Raw genomic sequence first — 16,641 nt, forward strand, 5'->3', positions numbered from 1 at the left:
GAAGTCCTCGTGATGTGACTACTAAGAAGAAACCAAAGTGTGCCCCTCCCTTTCTGCCACATGAGGACACAGGGAGGAGGAGGCCATCTGCAAGCCACTGTCCTCACCAGACACTAAAGTACCACTAGCTGGCACCTTGATCTTCGACTTGCAGCCTCCAGAACTGTGAACAATAAATGTCTGTTGTTTAAGCTGCCCAGTGGATGGCGTTTTGCTGTGGCAGTGTGAGCTAAGACACTTATCATCTTGGGAGCTGAAACCAACTGTCTCTTCACTAGCAACTGTGTCCTAATCTGCTGGCTTCCAAGTAACTCAAAATTTCTATGAATGCACAGTATTTTGAAACAGGCATTCATATATTCGCCTACGGAGATCAGTGTTTCCTTACTTTGATGGGGCTGTCCTTGAAAAGAAAGGGGATACCCACAGCCTCACGCCAAGAGAAGGCAGCCAAGGTCACAGGAAGCCAAGGTCTGCTGAGCCAAAGTGTCTGCTGGACACCCTGCAGGTCCACCACCCACGTGACCCTTTGCCATCACGGTGGTTTCCGTGGCTGTGAGAATAACATGGGGCTGGAGCGTGGGCAACCCCAGCCATCAGTACATGGGCCACTTACATCAATTAGATGTTTGACTTCATGCTTTTTGAGGTCACTTCCGATTTTGGCTGCTAACAGCACACATGCTCCAGCACAAAGCTTCCGGTTCTGTTTGTTTAGCTTTCCCTTGAGGGCAAGCTTCTCGAAGTAGACAAAGGCCATGGCCACTGTGGGCTCCTCCAGGCCACAGTCCTCCTGAGCAAGCTTCCGCATCTCTCGCTTCAGACTAGAGAAAGACAGGAAGGAGGGAACTGTTATTAGAACTTGGAGTTTCAGCGAACCCGAAGAAAAAGTCTGCTTCATCTAGCAAGCATTTCCGTTCTCATTCCCAGAAGGGTGATGTGGAATGGGACTGAATCCCTGCGAGTGAGACAGTTACATAATGTGTGAGGAACAGACTCAGGTTGCTGGCGTCAGACTCTTCTTGCCAGCGACGTTGTATAGACCCTGCTGACACGGGACACAGGGGACCACACTGAACCCTAGTGGGTGTCTGAGGGTCTCTTTGGAAACCTGGAGAGCTGTCAAAAATGAAAGAGGACAGCTATACAAGGAACTACAGTCATTCCAGAGAGACAAACATAGAAAAATAAGTTAGGTACGAGGTGTTAGCTCTGCTGAACATCGGTTATGTTCATTCTTTACATCAGGAGTAGTAAGAAGAAGGGTTAAGCTAAGAGCACGGCAAACAGAGAGCTGAGGAAAGCTGCCCAGTGAGTGGACAAAGTGTGAATACTTCATTTTCTTATGGCTTTGACTTCTGAAACCAAACATGCCAGAATCAAATCAGTATTAAGATACATGTGCTCATAAATGTTGGCACATATTCCAACATCATGTTGCTGTATACAGTCTAGCCCCTATTCACACACACACACACACACAGAAACTGTGCTGTGCTGGCCTGGTATGCAGACACCACAAGCCAGGCTCTCTCTGGCCAAGCCAGGCCCGTCCTCGGGACCACTCGGCTAGCAGACATGAGTCACCGCAGTGTGGGTCCACTCCGTTGCAGGGGAGACACGGGCCTGATTGTGCTTTGGCTGGTTTGCCGATGCTCAAAGATAGGGCTTGGCTATCACTTCTGGGCGAGTGGATAAAGAGTTATCTCAAACCCTGTGATACCAACTCTTCTTGCTTGTTTTGTCTACATTTGAGAAAGCAGGGACCCACTGTTAGCTGTTCTCTCCAAGTTTTCCATAACATAAATCTTACTGAACTGGTGAGCTGCAGATGGTGAGGGATGATTCTTTCACTGATGACACCTCCCGCAGATCCTTGTCAGCCAGGTCCAGAGATCTGCTTCTGCCCCGCTGCCCCTGGCTCTCACATGGAGGCACCGAACAGCCAGCATCTTGTGAGCCTCGTTTTGCTAAATGTGCCCATATTTCACTTGAGCCATCATACAAAGCATGAGTTTAATGTGTACTGGGAGAGGGGAGTGAAGGGCAAGTTCAAGTGGATGTCGATCCCCACATACCTCCTTATTTTGCTGAGTGTTAACTTAATGTGAGGAAACTTCTCTTTGAAGGTCTCGTTCATGTCCTTCTTGAGGTCTGAGGGCTTCACGTAGTCGATTACTGTGGTCTGTAACAGATCAGGCAACAGATCAGGTCACTCCTTACAATAAGGATCCTGGGCAATAATTATGGGCAATTTATGGCCAACAGGTGCCTTCCAATACCACCACGTAATGGGGAACCCAGGAGAGCTCCCCAACAAGGGTTCCGCTGAATCCTGCAGCCTGAACAAGGCCACGGCCTCGGGGGTAGAGGGAAACCAAATCTCTGCTCTTAGCAGGGCCCAGTGACATTCAGAGACACTGGCCTCTCAACCTTCACGAGTCAGTGCCTGGCAGGGAGGGGAGCCCCCCATTCAGCTCCTATGGTTCAGCCTGTCCTCCGCACTCAGTCTGACTCACACGGACCTGGGTGCAATCTGCACTTGACCAACACTGGTCGTCAGCTGCGGGAGACGTATGTAATGACCCCCAAACTCAGGTGCCACATCCACAAAGTGAAAACAGTAACATGCCTCCTTCGTGTGGTTATTTCAAGGACCACGTGAGAAGTTAAGTGCTCTGTGGAGTGCCTAGCACACAGCAAGCACTCAACAAATGTTAGCTTTTTTTTTAATTGTGGGAAAATACACATAAAACTTATACTTTAACCACTTTTAAGTGAACAGTTCAGTGTCATTAAGCACACTCACATTGTGCTCCCATCACCGCCATCTGTGCCCAGAACTGCCGTCATCTTGCACAACTGAAACGCTGTACCAATTAAACAACTCCCATTCCCTCCCCTCAGGCCCCCCTGCACCCACCAATCTACTTTCTGCCCCTGTAATTTTGACTATTCTGGGTACCTCAAACAAATGGAATCATACAGTATTTATCCCTTAGTGGACTGGCTTATTTCACTCAGCATAACATCCCCAAGGTTCATGCATCCATATTACAGCGTATGTCAGAATTCCCCTTGAGACTGAGTAACATTTCATGGCATGTATATAATGTTAGCTGCTATTAATAGTCCTTTAACCCTGAGTTTCCTCTTCGTCCCCTGTCCCTTTCTAATTCTATCCATCCTCGGTGACTGGCTTCCTGGAGCCCTTTCTGAGTACTCTGGTCTTCCCTGCTCCTCTCTGCGGCACCCGGTTAACTCTGAATCAGACACGGTTCCTGGCTAGGGAGCACACCATTCAAGGGCTGAGGCTAAAGCAATGCCTCATCTGGCTGGCTGTAGGCAATGATCTTCATTAGGCAACAACAAAGCAAGGAGAAACCGCAGATTCTGAGAGAAGGGCCGTTCCCATGGCGGCCAGCACTACTGGCCTCTTCTCAGGCAAAGCCTGGCCTGCTCTAGAAGGCGCATCGAAGGTTTCCTCAAGAAGTCAGGGGCTTTCCGCGCACACCCACATTCAGCAGACCCTTGGCTGGACACCATTTAGAAGAGGCACATGGAATGATGCCTCTGGCATCTGCTAATGACCAAGAACAGGCAAAGAGTCTGCATGTCCAAATTCCCACTGATCTCAACAGCACCTTTTTTGCTTTTCTGGTGAATGAAGGCAAACGGCAGCATTAACTCATATGATCCCACCAAAGTTGCTTAGAGCTCCCCGAATTCTGGGTGGAGCTGGACACGGTGAGTGCGATGCCTAGAATTCTTCCTTGGAGCTGGCTCCTTCAGGCCTGCTCAAGAAGGCGCTCTCTGAGCTGGTCCGGGCTGTGAGGTGCTGGCACCTGACTGACAAGGAGCAGAGAGGGGGCAATACCCCTGTGCAGCACCGGCGTGCAGACATGTACATGTGCATGCATGCGTGAGTGCTGTTCTGCCGGGGGTGGGGGGAAATCCCATGAGGGGGCACATGGGATTTCAGAGCCACTCACTGCCAAGGTCCAGCAGAGTGGATGCCTCTGCTCTCCTCCAAGGTGGGCCTATTGCTCTTCCCACTTTTCAAAACAGCTCTAGTTCATCTCAAGCAAATATCCTCCCCTGGTTGAACAGGATGTAAGATTTTTCATGCAGGAAATAGGCAGCGGGATGGGGGAACCACATCTCACATGCTTACTTCAAGTCAGCCCATCACTCAGTCAGTCAATTCCTAAATACCCAGCACCTCTTCCCCTTTCTCCCACCCCTGCCCACCTCCAGACACCTTGGACTCCCAGAGACGGCCTCCTCCTGGACCCTCCTCCTGCATATGTGCTCATAAATGTTGGCACATATTCCAACATCATGTGCTGATGGAGGTCATGAGGTTTGCAATGATGTGAGAAGGCTCAGGCAAAGGGGCATGGCCCTTTGCTGGGTCTGAAGCCTTGGGAGCCCCAGGCAAGGATGTCTGGGGCAAAGAGGGGTGCATGCCTCCCTGAGGCAACCACAGCTGCTCTGCTTGTTTCTGTCTTATATTTAGACACATGCAACTCTTCTCTTGAAAGAAGGCTCCCACAGCCAAGAATTTTCTTGCAAATGCCACCTCACCTTACAGATAAGGAAAGAGAGGGTCAGAGAGCTGAAGAGGCTTGCTGGGGAACTCGGCGGGGGGGAGGGGGGGCAGGGCCGGTGCTGGGACTCGGGTCTCCCAGGTCACATGCCCACTGCCTTCTGCCTTCCTCCTCTTCATCAGATTGAACTGAGCAGCAGAGAGCAGGGTCGGGGTGGCGGTCAGAGGCTCCCACTCCAGCACATCAGTCACCTCTGAGAAGCTAGCTTAACTTCCCTGAGCCTCACCTTCCTCTTCTCTGCACAGTGTAAGAATACCTGACGGGTTGTTTCATAAGTTTATCTCGAGGATCAAGCAGAACAGAATGTACCTAAAGGACACTGGAGAGTTTTACCGAGAGCATCACAGGGGAAGACGGCAGCAAGCTGGGCTCGGCCCAGTCCCACTGAGTCAGTGTCTGAGCCGGGCCCCTGCTCCCTGTGCCGTGAAGTTGCCCAGGTGATTTTTTTATGTGCATCAGACCCTCCTTGTCTGGCTGACAGACACCCACTTCCGCAGGATCATCTTCCCTAAACCCTGGGGGTCGGGGTGCCCTCCAGACACTCCCCTTCATTACACATGGTTTGGGTATCTGGCCCCCTTCCAGGACGCTTTCTGTACCTCTTGGCTCCTTTGCAGCTAGCGTTCCAAATACAACGTCAATTCTTCCCATCCAATGTACCAGCGTGAGAAGGCAGAAGTGAAGCAGAGGCTGCACTTCTGCTGTTTGGTGGCTACAAGTGGCAGCTTCCTGACCTGGAGGAGGCACCAGTGCCTCCTCTGGAGCTGGGGACTGGTGCAGCCCCCGTGGTGGCCTGGCTCTGCAGCATGGCATTGGGGTCATTCCCGGCTATTTCTTCAGACTTCCCAGTGATTCTACGATCTATTGAGTATTCGTATGTAATAAACACTTTTCTTCTTAAATTAGCTCCAGGGGATGCTGAACCGTGACTGACGCACACAGTACTTTCACTGACGGCACCTACCACTATCATAACTGTACCCCACTGGGTAGACATGGGTGTACACAGAGCTTCTACTTCTCCTAAAGGCACCTGTGTCATCAGTTCCCAAGGGTTTGACGTCTTGCCCTGGGGCCCTAGCATGCTACCTCCTGACCAGTTCTTACTTCTGATTGACCTCATGAGCACCAACAATGTAGTTCAGTCTGCAGCCATGGAGATGGGGCAAGGAGGGCTCAGGCCCAGCCTGGGTCTTGCAGGAGACCCTTATTTCTACAAGAAGCCTCATCCTGACTCTTTAGGGTATGAACCTGGGGCCTCTTTTTCTGACACAGGGATGAGCGGACGTGTATATTTGTTTCCAGATTAGCCCCTAGAGAGGGTGGTAAGAGATGGTTAGTGAGCTTGACGCTCCATGGCAGCTTCAAGGATGGCCAAGCCCTCAAGTTCATCTTCTAAATGACAGAATTCTTTCAAACCCCAGCTCAGCTGCCCAGAGGCACGAAAGTGGCATTCGCCCCCCCCCCCCCCCCCCGCCCCGTGGTCTCTGTGGACTTGTCAGCCACAGGGCCACGTCCTTATGGCTGCTCCCAGCACTGAGTAGAAGGCCTACTGGCAGCCTGAGCCTCCTCTTTCTTATCTATTTGGCTGTCATCTGGCCACTCTGAGTGTTTCCTAAAGTAGCCACAATACAGTTTGGGGTGAGGAGCAAACTTTCATCTTGCTGTCAAGGTTCCCCACTCCCTCAACTCCAAGTGGCCAGTGGCCCTGGGCTCCTCAGCCTTCAGGGAGATGAGGCAGGGGAAAGGACCTTCTCAGGGAAGCTGCTTCCAGCTGGGCCCACCACTCCCAGGGTGGCTGCTTTGGGAAATCCAAGGGCATCTGGAAAAAGAGACTGTGCATGCTGACTGCTTGTGGAGGCTTGTCACTGCTCATACCTGAGGCAAGTGCATCAAAACACCGTCTGTTCTGTTTGCTTATGTCTATTTTGGGAGTAAGGTAGATCAGCTACCGGGGCAATAAAAGGTTGGAGGTAAATTGTGGATGGCAGTCTGAGCGCCTTAGGCTGGTGAGAATGTGGAAGTGGTTGTATCAGTTTCCTGCGGCTGCTGTAACAAAGTACCACGGACTGCGTGGTTTCCACAGCAGAAACTGATTGTCTCACAGTGCTGGAGGCTAGAAGTCTGAGATCAAGGTGTCAGCAGAGCCACGCTCTCTCTGAAGACTAAAGATTGCAGAAGGCTTCCTTGCTTGTTCCCAGCCTCTGGTGGTCCCAGGCAGCCCTTGGCTTGGAGACGTAGCACTACAGTCTCTGCCTCTGCCTCGCCCGGGCTTTCCCTGTGTGTCTGTGTTCACAGCCATCTTCTCCCTGTGTTTTCCTATAAGGACGCCAGCCATATTGAATTAGGGCCCCGCTACTTTCGCATGACCTCATCTTAACTAATTCATAAACACAGACACCCTATTTTTAAATAAGGTCACATTCTGAGGTATTGGGGGTTAGGACCTCAACCCATCTTTTTGGAGGAACACAGTTCGACCCCCAGCAGTGGTGCCGGCTTGTAACAGTGCTGCTATGCAGCCACCTTGTACTCGGGCCAGCCCGGCTTTGCCCCGGCGAGCAGGTTTTGGCCTTGGCCTCGGTCTGAGGGCACACTTTTCACGTTTCTTCTTTCCTGACCCCTTTGCTTGCTGAGACAGCTCTTCCCTCAGTCTGGTTTTTGTCTCTACTTCTCTGAGAGAAACATCCCAGACTCTGGAGCCTGGCCCCTGGTTTAAATCCTGGCTCTACCATAAAGCAACTGGACAACCTAGTGTAAACTGCTTAGGTTCTCTGTGCCTCAGTATCTTCATCTGGCTTCTCCATCATCCATTTTCTGTTGATGACTAGGGGGCACCAGATCTGCAAGGCTGCTCCAGGACCTACTCACACTCAGCGGCACGGGTACACAGTCAGGGCAGCTGGGGGTGCAGCCCCCAAAGCAACGGGCTGACCCCAGGCCCTGGCTCAGGCAGGGTCTCGAATATACCCTGCACCCGGAGCCCGCTGCCGCATACCAGCCCCATCCGAGCCAGGCTCTGGGTGTTGGAAGAATCACCCTCAGCCCAGGGCCGTGCACGCTTCAGGCAGACTCCAGAGGGGATGACAGTCCTTGCTGTGCTCAGCTGCAGTTCCCTCCTAGAAACACTTCCTGGAACAGAGCAGCCACAACTCCTCTGCATGGTCCTCTCTGCCTTGAGGGCATCCTGGAGAAGCTGGATGTCCCCACCATCCTGAGAGAGTGTTGTGGGATAACCCTGGGCCCCCGGCCACTCCTTCATTCTGGCTTGAGACAGAATAAATTAAAAGTGAGGCCACTGCTTTTTTCTAGATATCTCTCAGTCTAATTGTACGGTTTATAAAGACTTGCAATGCCTACAATTTGCCAATGCACTTATGTCACTATGAATCAAAGCGCTAATAAACAGGCTATAGCTCCTTCCTGGTTTGGGACAGACTGAGTGGCCATTGTTTTTGATGCCACCTACTTCCAGGCCATGAGATCTGCCAGTTTCAAGGCTGGTTGCAGCCCCGGCAGTGGCCGGAACCTGAGCCAGGCTGTGTGATGGGTTGGCAGCTCCAGCCCTGCCTGTGTTGTCACAATGGGAGCCGTTCTGTGTTTGTGGTGAGAGATCGCTTAAATGAGTTTCTTGCAGCTGCTGGCTGCAGGAAAGCTGTGTGTGCACAGCTGTGTAAAGGGGAAGAGGGAAAGGCTGGCTGAGAGGAGACTATCAAAATGCAGAGTCCAGAGAGACGCAACAGAGAAAGGAGCCCCACTGGCCTGCCCCGCTGCAGGCAGAGTTAGGAAAAGAAGGGCCAGTGTGGGCGCGGACACCACGAATCCCTTCTGAGATAACAGGAAAAGATGGTGAAACCACAACTGTCTACCACATCTATTGTGGAGACACTGAGACATCCTTCGCTTTAAAAACAAATAAAGGTTTGACTCATTCGGAGAGTAGGCAGGGGGCCCCCACAGAATTGAACTCGGGTCCCATCCTGGTCCATGATAACAGTCTCGATGCTGAAAAGCGAAGGCCTCTTGGGCTGGGGCGGGGTTGCAGTGGGAGGGGGTTGGGGCTAGTGAGGAGACAACTGAGGCCGCAGGGGTGTGTGTTGGGGGAAGGCGGGAGGTACACAGACCCTAATAACAATGGAGAACAACGAGGGGTTCAGAGCTGACAGGCTGCTGATCTGATTTGAATAGAAACAACATAAAAGGTACTTCTACCTCAGGGCCTGCTTAGTCTCTCCTCCTTCCTTCCCCACATCTTCTGGGGAATTCTTATGAGCAGCTCTGAACAGGTACAGGCTTGCTGTAGACTCTGCTACTGTTCCCCTCTGGGTCAGAGGGGTCCCTGGTGGGAGGACCATTCCGAAGGAGCCTGGGTTCCAGTGCCTGGAGCCAGCATGGAGCCCAGGGACAGGCAGGCAGGTGACCTCCCTAAGCCTCCGTTTCCTCGCCTGCGGAAGGAAGGAGGGAGCCAAGACAGGGATCTGTGTGGCTCCTTCCAGCACCAACAGCCATGGAGCAACCAGAGCTAATCTGCTCCTGCCGCACCTGTCCGGCCTCCTCCATCGGCACTCCGAGCTCGGAGCCCAGCGAGGCGCTGGGAAAACAGATGTTACATGCTCCCTAAGGTAATTAAGCAGAGCGGCGACCCTCGACTAAATCTATCTAACCACGAACAGCTGGGCATTTTAGCTGTTCTGGGCATTTAATCCTTTTCCCTAAGAGGACCGTAAATCACAAGGAAATGATGGGAATGGGCAGTCTGCCTGGGCTGGGCCGCACTTGTTATTATTTCTACCCACCGGGTTCCAGATACAGAATCCTAGATTCGCTCTCCCTCCCCTCTCCTCAGGGGAACAGGTGTTCAGTTTCCTTCACTGAAATAAAACTGAGAAGAGAAACACAGGAAAAACTGCCTCTGCCTCAGGTTTTTGCAAGGCCATGTGGATTTAACAGGTGATGCAAAGGGCGTTCACAGTTTCAGATATCTGTCACATATTTCCCCGGCGCTACAAACACTTCTGGAGTAGTCTCTGCACCCACCTGAGAAGCCGCTGGGTGAACGTGGCCCGAGTTCACATGCACCTAGACAGAGTTCAGGCGCACATTTTAAAAAAATTATCACCCGAGGATGTGTCTATCAACTTTTGAAAGGGGGGTGGAGAGAAACATCCATATGAGAGTGTATTGGCCGCCTCCTGCATGCACCCCAATCAGGGATCAAACCCACAACCCAGGCACATCGCCCTGACGGGAATTGAACCTGCAATCCTTGGTATAGAGAACAAAACTTGAACCAACTGAGCCACCCTGCCAGGGCTGGATGCGCTTTTGAAGGCATGCTTCTTAAACGGTGGGCTCAGAGCGTGAGCCAATGAACTGTATATGAAGTGTCATCTTAAAAATCACAAAAATGATTACAAAAAGTCTGAGACATTCAAAGAAAAGGAGTGGATACTGCAACATCTTAGGTAAAATTTAAAGCTAACATTTCATTTTGTATTATTTTTACAAGAGAAAGATCTAAAAACCCACCGCAATACTGATGCGTGCTACAACACACATAAACAGTATCTTATGAAGCCAGACAAAAGACCACATAGTGTGTAATTCCATTTTTATGAAACGGCCAGGACAGATGCGTCTACAGCAACAGAAAGTAGATGAGGGGTTACCTAGGGCTTACGGGCTGAGGATAAGGGTGCACGGGGCTTCTTGTGGGGATGATGAAAATGGCCCTTGAAAGCAGCTGTGGTGGTGGTTGCACACGTTTGTGAATATACCAAAACTGCTGAACTGTACATTTAAAAAGGTGAATTATATGATATGTGCATTATATCCAATTAAGCTGTCCCCCCCCACCCCAAAAAAAAGACAACAGGAAAAACCCCATCCTAATGCAGTAAGGCATTAAGGCACTTTATGTTTAACACTTACACCAAAAGCCAGCAGGCCTCAGAGACCCTGCAGCTCAGCTCCCGTGCGGTGCTCGGCGGACTGTCCCCGGCACTGGGGCAGCGCCAGAGCCCTTTCAGGTCTCAGCGGGGGGCCCACCCATGGAGTTTTTGTCATGTGGTATGACTTTTCTTCACAAGGGTCTCCTGAATGGAATGAGCTCATGCACCTCGAAATCTGAGGGCCCTGCGGGGGTTCCAGCTGCTTTCACTTCTTCATAAGCCTACCCTGCAGACAGGTAAATAAGTGCTTACGTCATTAAGACAACATTCAAAGAAAATGAAGAATATATGTGGGGGGAGGGGCAGTGTCAATCGCCCACCATATGGTAGGTTGAACTGTGTTTTATTGTCTTCTATTTCCTGCTGCTCAGCATCTCACACTGTCTGAAAAATTAAGTTCTAAGATATGTTCCCACAACACTGGGGAGGTACGGGGTAGAAAGAAGGGTTTTTCTATGAGTACTCAGATTGTAATATTAAGTGAATCTGAGAACAGGCACTTGATCATGGAGAACAGTCCAAGAGATGTCCTCTTGAGATTTATGTACCTATAGATGTCAGAAGGGCTGTTAGTGGAGTTCCTTCTGTCAAAACAGTTTGAGAGGGATTTCTTCCTGGGAAAGGAAGTTTTGTTGACATTCTCTCAGTCAGTGCTTTCACTCATTTTTCTCTTCTTAATTGCTCTCTGCACCCATAAAGTGGGGGAAGAAACCACAGCCGACTTCGGCTGCCAGGCTCTAATGACAAATAACCAGTCTGTGGTGAAACTTTAATTACGAGCCGGGCGGTACACAGAGCAGGCGGCGTCCAGGTCCCACACGAGCCTCCCCTCCCTCGCGGCCCCTAAGAATGCTGTCATTAGCGCAGGCCCTGCAGGGACCTGCATGCAGCCAGGAGGCTCCACATCCGCTCACGCTCTGCGCTCGCCTTCTAGAAACTCTGAGGCCAAACCACAGGGGCTGTGACAATTTGGTTTCCATACCTGCCCTAGGACATTTTTTTGTTGTTCAAAATGTCACCTTTGCCCTTCCACACTGGCTAACGGTGGGAGTCACCTGCATGGATCAAAGTCAAAAAGCACGGTGGGAACTATGACTGCCAGGCCAATTTTAAAGGGCTGCCACTCAATCTGTATAAATGACAGGATCCGTTCTGAGTCTCAAGGAAAAATGTTCACCTCTGGAGCCCTCCCACCTTAAGGCATGCCCCAACTGTGGCCCTTTTATCATATACTGAGAGCAAACATGAATGAACATACACACCCAGCTACATCACCTACACCACGACTCAGAAAACTCGCTCCTAGAAATTTACTTGCCTAAGGGAAATAACAATATTTGTCCACAAGAAGACTTATATAAGAATGTTTGTAGAAGCAATATTCATCATATCCCTAAACTGCAAACAACCTAAATGTCCATCCACAGGACAATGGATATGTAAACTATGGTGTAGCCATGCAAAGAAATCCTACTTAGCAATTAAAAAAAACTTACTGATACAAGCTACACAGTGAGTCTCAGATAGTAAGTCGTTTGGGATAAGATGGACCAAAACAATGAAAGAGTACACAGTATATAATTCCATTTATATGAAGTTCTAGAATAAGCAGAACCTATGGCAGCAGAAGTCAGAACAGCCTTGCTTTGGTGGGGAGGGGGTGAGAGCCAAAGGGGACGGGCAGGAGGGAACTTTCTAAGGGGATAGAAATGTTCTCTATCTTGCTCAGGAAGGAGGTTGCAAAATTCATGGAACTGTGCACTTACAACGGGTGCATCTGGCTATATATAAATTACACCTTAATACGAAAAGGAAAAAAAAAACAGCTGCAGCAGGATTTGACGGGGTGAAAGGAATAGCTCATCATTTTCAGGGTCAGTTGACTCTGCAGAGGCCACAGGGACAACTCACACTAAAATTCCACAGCTACAGGACACCCCAACACACCAGACAACAGCCCCGGTTTTCAGGTTCGAGGCCTCCACTGGGCTGGCCAACTTGGGGGCCTAGGAAGACAGACAAGAGCAGCAGGACCTCAGCAGACTCCTTGTGCTGCACAGACAGTCCCCTTCAAACCAGCATGCCACTCCCTCCCCAATCTCCAAGCAAAGGTCTCAGCAGAGAACCCGGAGAGGGGGCTGCACAGGCTCCACATGGGTCTGAAGTCTGCCTGCAGGGGGCGCCCTGCCAACAATGAGGGTTCGAACCCCAGTAGAGTCTGAGCTAGGCGTGTCTGGGCAGATGTAGGGCCAAGATGTACCACTGACCCTCGAAGAGGACCTTCAACAGCCTGGGCTGAATAATCTGTCATTCTTTCTGTCCACCCTGGCCATCAGTGCCTATTGTAAGTGCAGCTCCCTGCACCTGGGGTTGGGATAGTGGGTACAGTTTGTCAGGATCATCATTCTATAGGCCCGACTTTCTGTGTGTGTGTGTGTGTGTGTGTGTGTGTGTGTGTGTGTGCGCGCACGCGCACACACACACAGGCAGAGGGAACGGCAGTGACTTTTACTGTTAAAAGTATCTGTTTTACACAGTGAACCCCTTTCACACTTTGAGGTCTCGCACACGGGCTCTCCCCCGAGGCCCAGCAGGGCCACTCCACAGCAGTTGTGTTCAGGGCCCTTTCCTCAGGAGGAGCTTCCTAAGGCCCGGCTCCAACCTCCAACACCCCCGTCAGCTCCTGCATGACTACATCTGCTTGTGACAACAGTGGTTTCTCTACTTGTTTATGGCCTGACTTCCCTACTCACTCTACGAGGTTGAGGACAGTGGGGACTGTGGCTGGTGTAATCTCCACCGCATAAAGAAGCACCTGGCCTGGCACACAGTAGGACCTCAGTCAGTACTGGATGACTGGACAAATTCTACACCTATTACCCAACACAAAATAAAGCAGGCAAACAAACAAAACCCCCAAACTCTTACCCCTGCCAGTGTAAAATGCATGTGAAACAGCCCTGTGCTCCATGCCTGCTTCTAGGGAAGAGGTCTCCTGAGAGCAGGTCTGAGGTTCTCTGTAACACGTGGCACGCACATCAGTGACTCAGACAAGAATGCTGATGAATGGGCCTCTTACATTTCTCAATGTGCTAATATCTGTGGCCAGAAGCGAAGGAGATGCGGGCCTTACGGAGTTGACCTGGCAAATGCAATTGGTGAGCAATTTCATTCTCTGAAAAATGGACTATTACAGGAAGCATGGGCTATAGCTTCAATGTGGTGAAATGAAAAATGACGCGTGTGGGAACACAGAACGAGGAGGCCAGGACATATATGCTGACTTGGCAAGTCACTTAACATGGAAGATAAACTACCCTTGTGCACAGGTGCACACGTGTGTGCTATAGCCCAGAACCTTGGAGCTCACAGTGAAATATTTTAAAGAAAAAACAAAAAAAACAAAAACAAAACCCAGACCTGGCAGCAGCCCGACACTGGGCCTGTGAAAGGAGGAGTCAGAGTTACCACCACACACTGCTTGTCTATGGTGGACAAGCTCCCCACGAAACCGCAATGTCAATAACAAATAGTGTGCCTTCTCATTCTCCTGGGCACCTGGAAATCTGTTAAACTGCTGACCCCAAGAATCATTTTCAAGTCCTGAAGTCGGCAGTTCTGCCACTGAATGCTGCGGGATGTGGGATCCAGACGCGAAGTGAGAAACGTTCTGAGCCAGGAGTGCTGGCCTCCACACCCCACTTCCTGTCTGTCAACGGTGACAGCCTCACTCCGGCTCCCCGAGCCACAGCTTCCTGCCCAAGTTACTTAATAAATAAAGTGAACTTTGATAAATAAAGCTGTGAGCATAAAGAATCCTTCTTCTTACACAAGTCATGACCTTTCCGTTGCTCCTTCCTTCACATTAGGGTAATGATTCTGGCCATTTATTAACACTTATTATGTGCTAGCTTACATAAATAAGTTCTGTTTAAAAAAACAAAAACAAAGTAGCGCTGGCTGGTGAGATTCAGTGGATTGAGTGCTGGCCTGTGAATCAAAGGGTGACTGGTTTGATTCCCTGTCGGGGCACATGCCTGGGTTGTGGGCCGGGTCCCTGCTTGGGGGCATGCAAGAGGCAACTGATTGATGTTTCTCTTGCACATTGATGTTTCTCTCCCGAAAAATAAATAAAATATCTTAAAAATTTTTTCAAAAAAAAAAAAAAAAGAAAGAAAGAAAGAAAGAATCTCATGGGTCACAAGTGGAAAAAAAATAACTATCTACGGCTCTGGTCTTGCTTTCTGAGTTAGCATCTGGGGCATAAGGATGGGACAGTGAGGAACAGGAGGCAACTTAGAACTACATGCCTTTGGTAACTCATTCTGACCCAATGTGGCACATCAGAGCGACCCCTGAGCAATCTGCCACATTACAAGGGGATATATGCTGAAAGTAACCAGCCAGGGCCTGAGTTCTGCCTGGTGTTTCTCTGATGTCAGCTACTTGCCAAATGTTCCAGGAGGGGAGAGGCTGGAGGGCAGACCCCCACTGGCGGGAAGTCTCAGCTCTGACTGAGTGCTCAGGTGCCTTTTGGGCCCGTAGGGTTGGGTCCCACTCTGGCTTCTGCAGACAGAAGAGCTAATCACAGAAAAGGGACCCTCTGCTCACTGCTGGGGCTGTGGCTGCTGAGAACAGCATAGGCTTGGGAGGGGCAAGGGAGCCACATGAGATGTTTTCAGCTATTCCCACCTGGCAGGGAGGTGGTGGGGCATTCTGGGCCGGTGCTCTCCCACCTGATATCAGGTATGGCAGGCCCGGGGCGGCAGGTCTCCCTGCAAGCCCCACTCTCCTCTCCTCCCACAGCATCCCGGGCTCGGCCTGCCGCAGAGCCAGGGCAAGCCTGCCCCAAGAAAGTACACAGGGCCCTGCCAGGCTCCATGGATGTCTGGAGAGACAGCAGCCCAGACTGGTGGGTGACAGTGTTCGGCCGAAAGCAGAAAGCAAAATGACACAGAGGGAAAAACAGGAAAAGACCAAGAAATAAAAACAGCAAGGAAAGGTTTTGCATGTAACACCCACAATGTCCTACTTTCACTTTCCCAGGAGACAATTCTGCCATCCTGAGCCCAGTGTCAAACGTTTGTTCAAAGTGCATGTAAAAGCCTACACTCGCTGAGGAACTCCACACAGGCTGAACTTGAACTCAGCCCTGTCAGTGATGTCTCAGGTCCTCTCCTAGTGGGGGGTCTCTGGGTATACCAGTTTGGTGAGCCCCCTCAAAGGTGAGGGTCCCTGACCCTGGGCTAGTAGCTAACGTGATGTATGCAGACCAGGTGACCAGCAGAATCCTGGACAAGCAACATCCTAGTGAGGACTGGACAGCCCTCAAGAAGGTCTCCAGGCTGAGCAGTGTTTAAACAAGCCCCTGAGTTTCAGGCAGAGCAGCCCTCTATTAGGGCATGCCACTTCCAAGCTGCTCCCTGCAGGATGAGGGGGGAGCGAACCAATCAGCTGTCCATCACTACTCACCATGTATGAAGGGAAGATCAGAACCCGTTTGTGCTTGCCGCAAGGCCACTGGGGGTCGTCCAGGAGATTTGGGTCGTAGTCCATAAAGTCTCCCAGGTCACTGCCTAGGGATCACACGCAAAGCGATAATTAGGAGCCCCGGGCTCTCCGAAGCAGAAGCAGCTGGGTGAATGCCAAGGACAGAGTTAGAATGAAGAACGGCTGGCTTCAGGGCATTTAGCTCAGAGTCACAGTCCGGGGCGCTTGCTCTGACTTTCAGTAGATGTCTCTGCATGCCAATGAAGTGTATCCTCCCCTCAAAGAGCGCACCACATCCTCAACATTAAGACTTTTTTTCCATTTTAGAAAAGTATGTGTTAATCTCCCTGACCCGGGAGAGCACAAAACCTCACAGAGCATGAAAAATGCAGTGAACGCTCACAGATTACAAAACGTGGTGCCGAAAAGGCTCATTTTTCTAAACCTGCATGAGGACCCATGAGGTGCTGAGCCACATGAGAAGCACGTTTTTGGTGTGGATGCTTCTGGACAGACTACTGTGTCCACAGAAACACAACCCAAAGCAGGTGCCAATGCGAGCAGCTGTGAATGGCCAGAGGTGGCTGGAA

The 16,641-nt window shown here is 50.7% G+C and overlaps 1 protein-coding gene across 2 annotated transcripts in view; it reads right to left on the reverse strand.

The window, feature by feature from the left end:
- CABLES1 (Cdk5 and Abl enzyme substrate 1) overlaps positions 1-16,641 on the reverse strand; it is a 99,883-nt gene that overhangs the window by 4,219 nt on the left and 79,023 nt on the right. For both annotated transcript variants that reach the window (XM_036009212.1, XM_028524829.2), the window contains 3 exons: positions 16,034-16,137; positions 2,079-2,185; positions 617-824 (listed from right to left, as the gene is read on the reverse strand). In XM_036009212.1, coding sequence (XP_035865105.1) covers positions 617-824; positions 2,079-2,185; positions 16,034-16,137 — 419 coding nt within the window. The remainder of the gene's footprint in view (positions 1-616; positions 825-2,078; positions 2,186-16,033; positions 16,138-16,641) is intronic.

Source organism: Phyllostomus discolor, chromosome 9 (genome assembly GCF_004126475.2).
Source record: "Phyllostomus discolor isolate MPI-MPIP mPhyDis1 chromosome 9, mPhyDis1.pri.v3, whole genome shotgun sequence".
NCBI lineage: Eukaryota > Metazoa > Chordata > Mammalia > Chiroptera > Phyllostomidae > Phyllostomus > Phyllostomus discolor.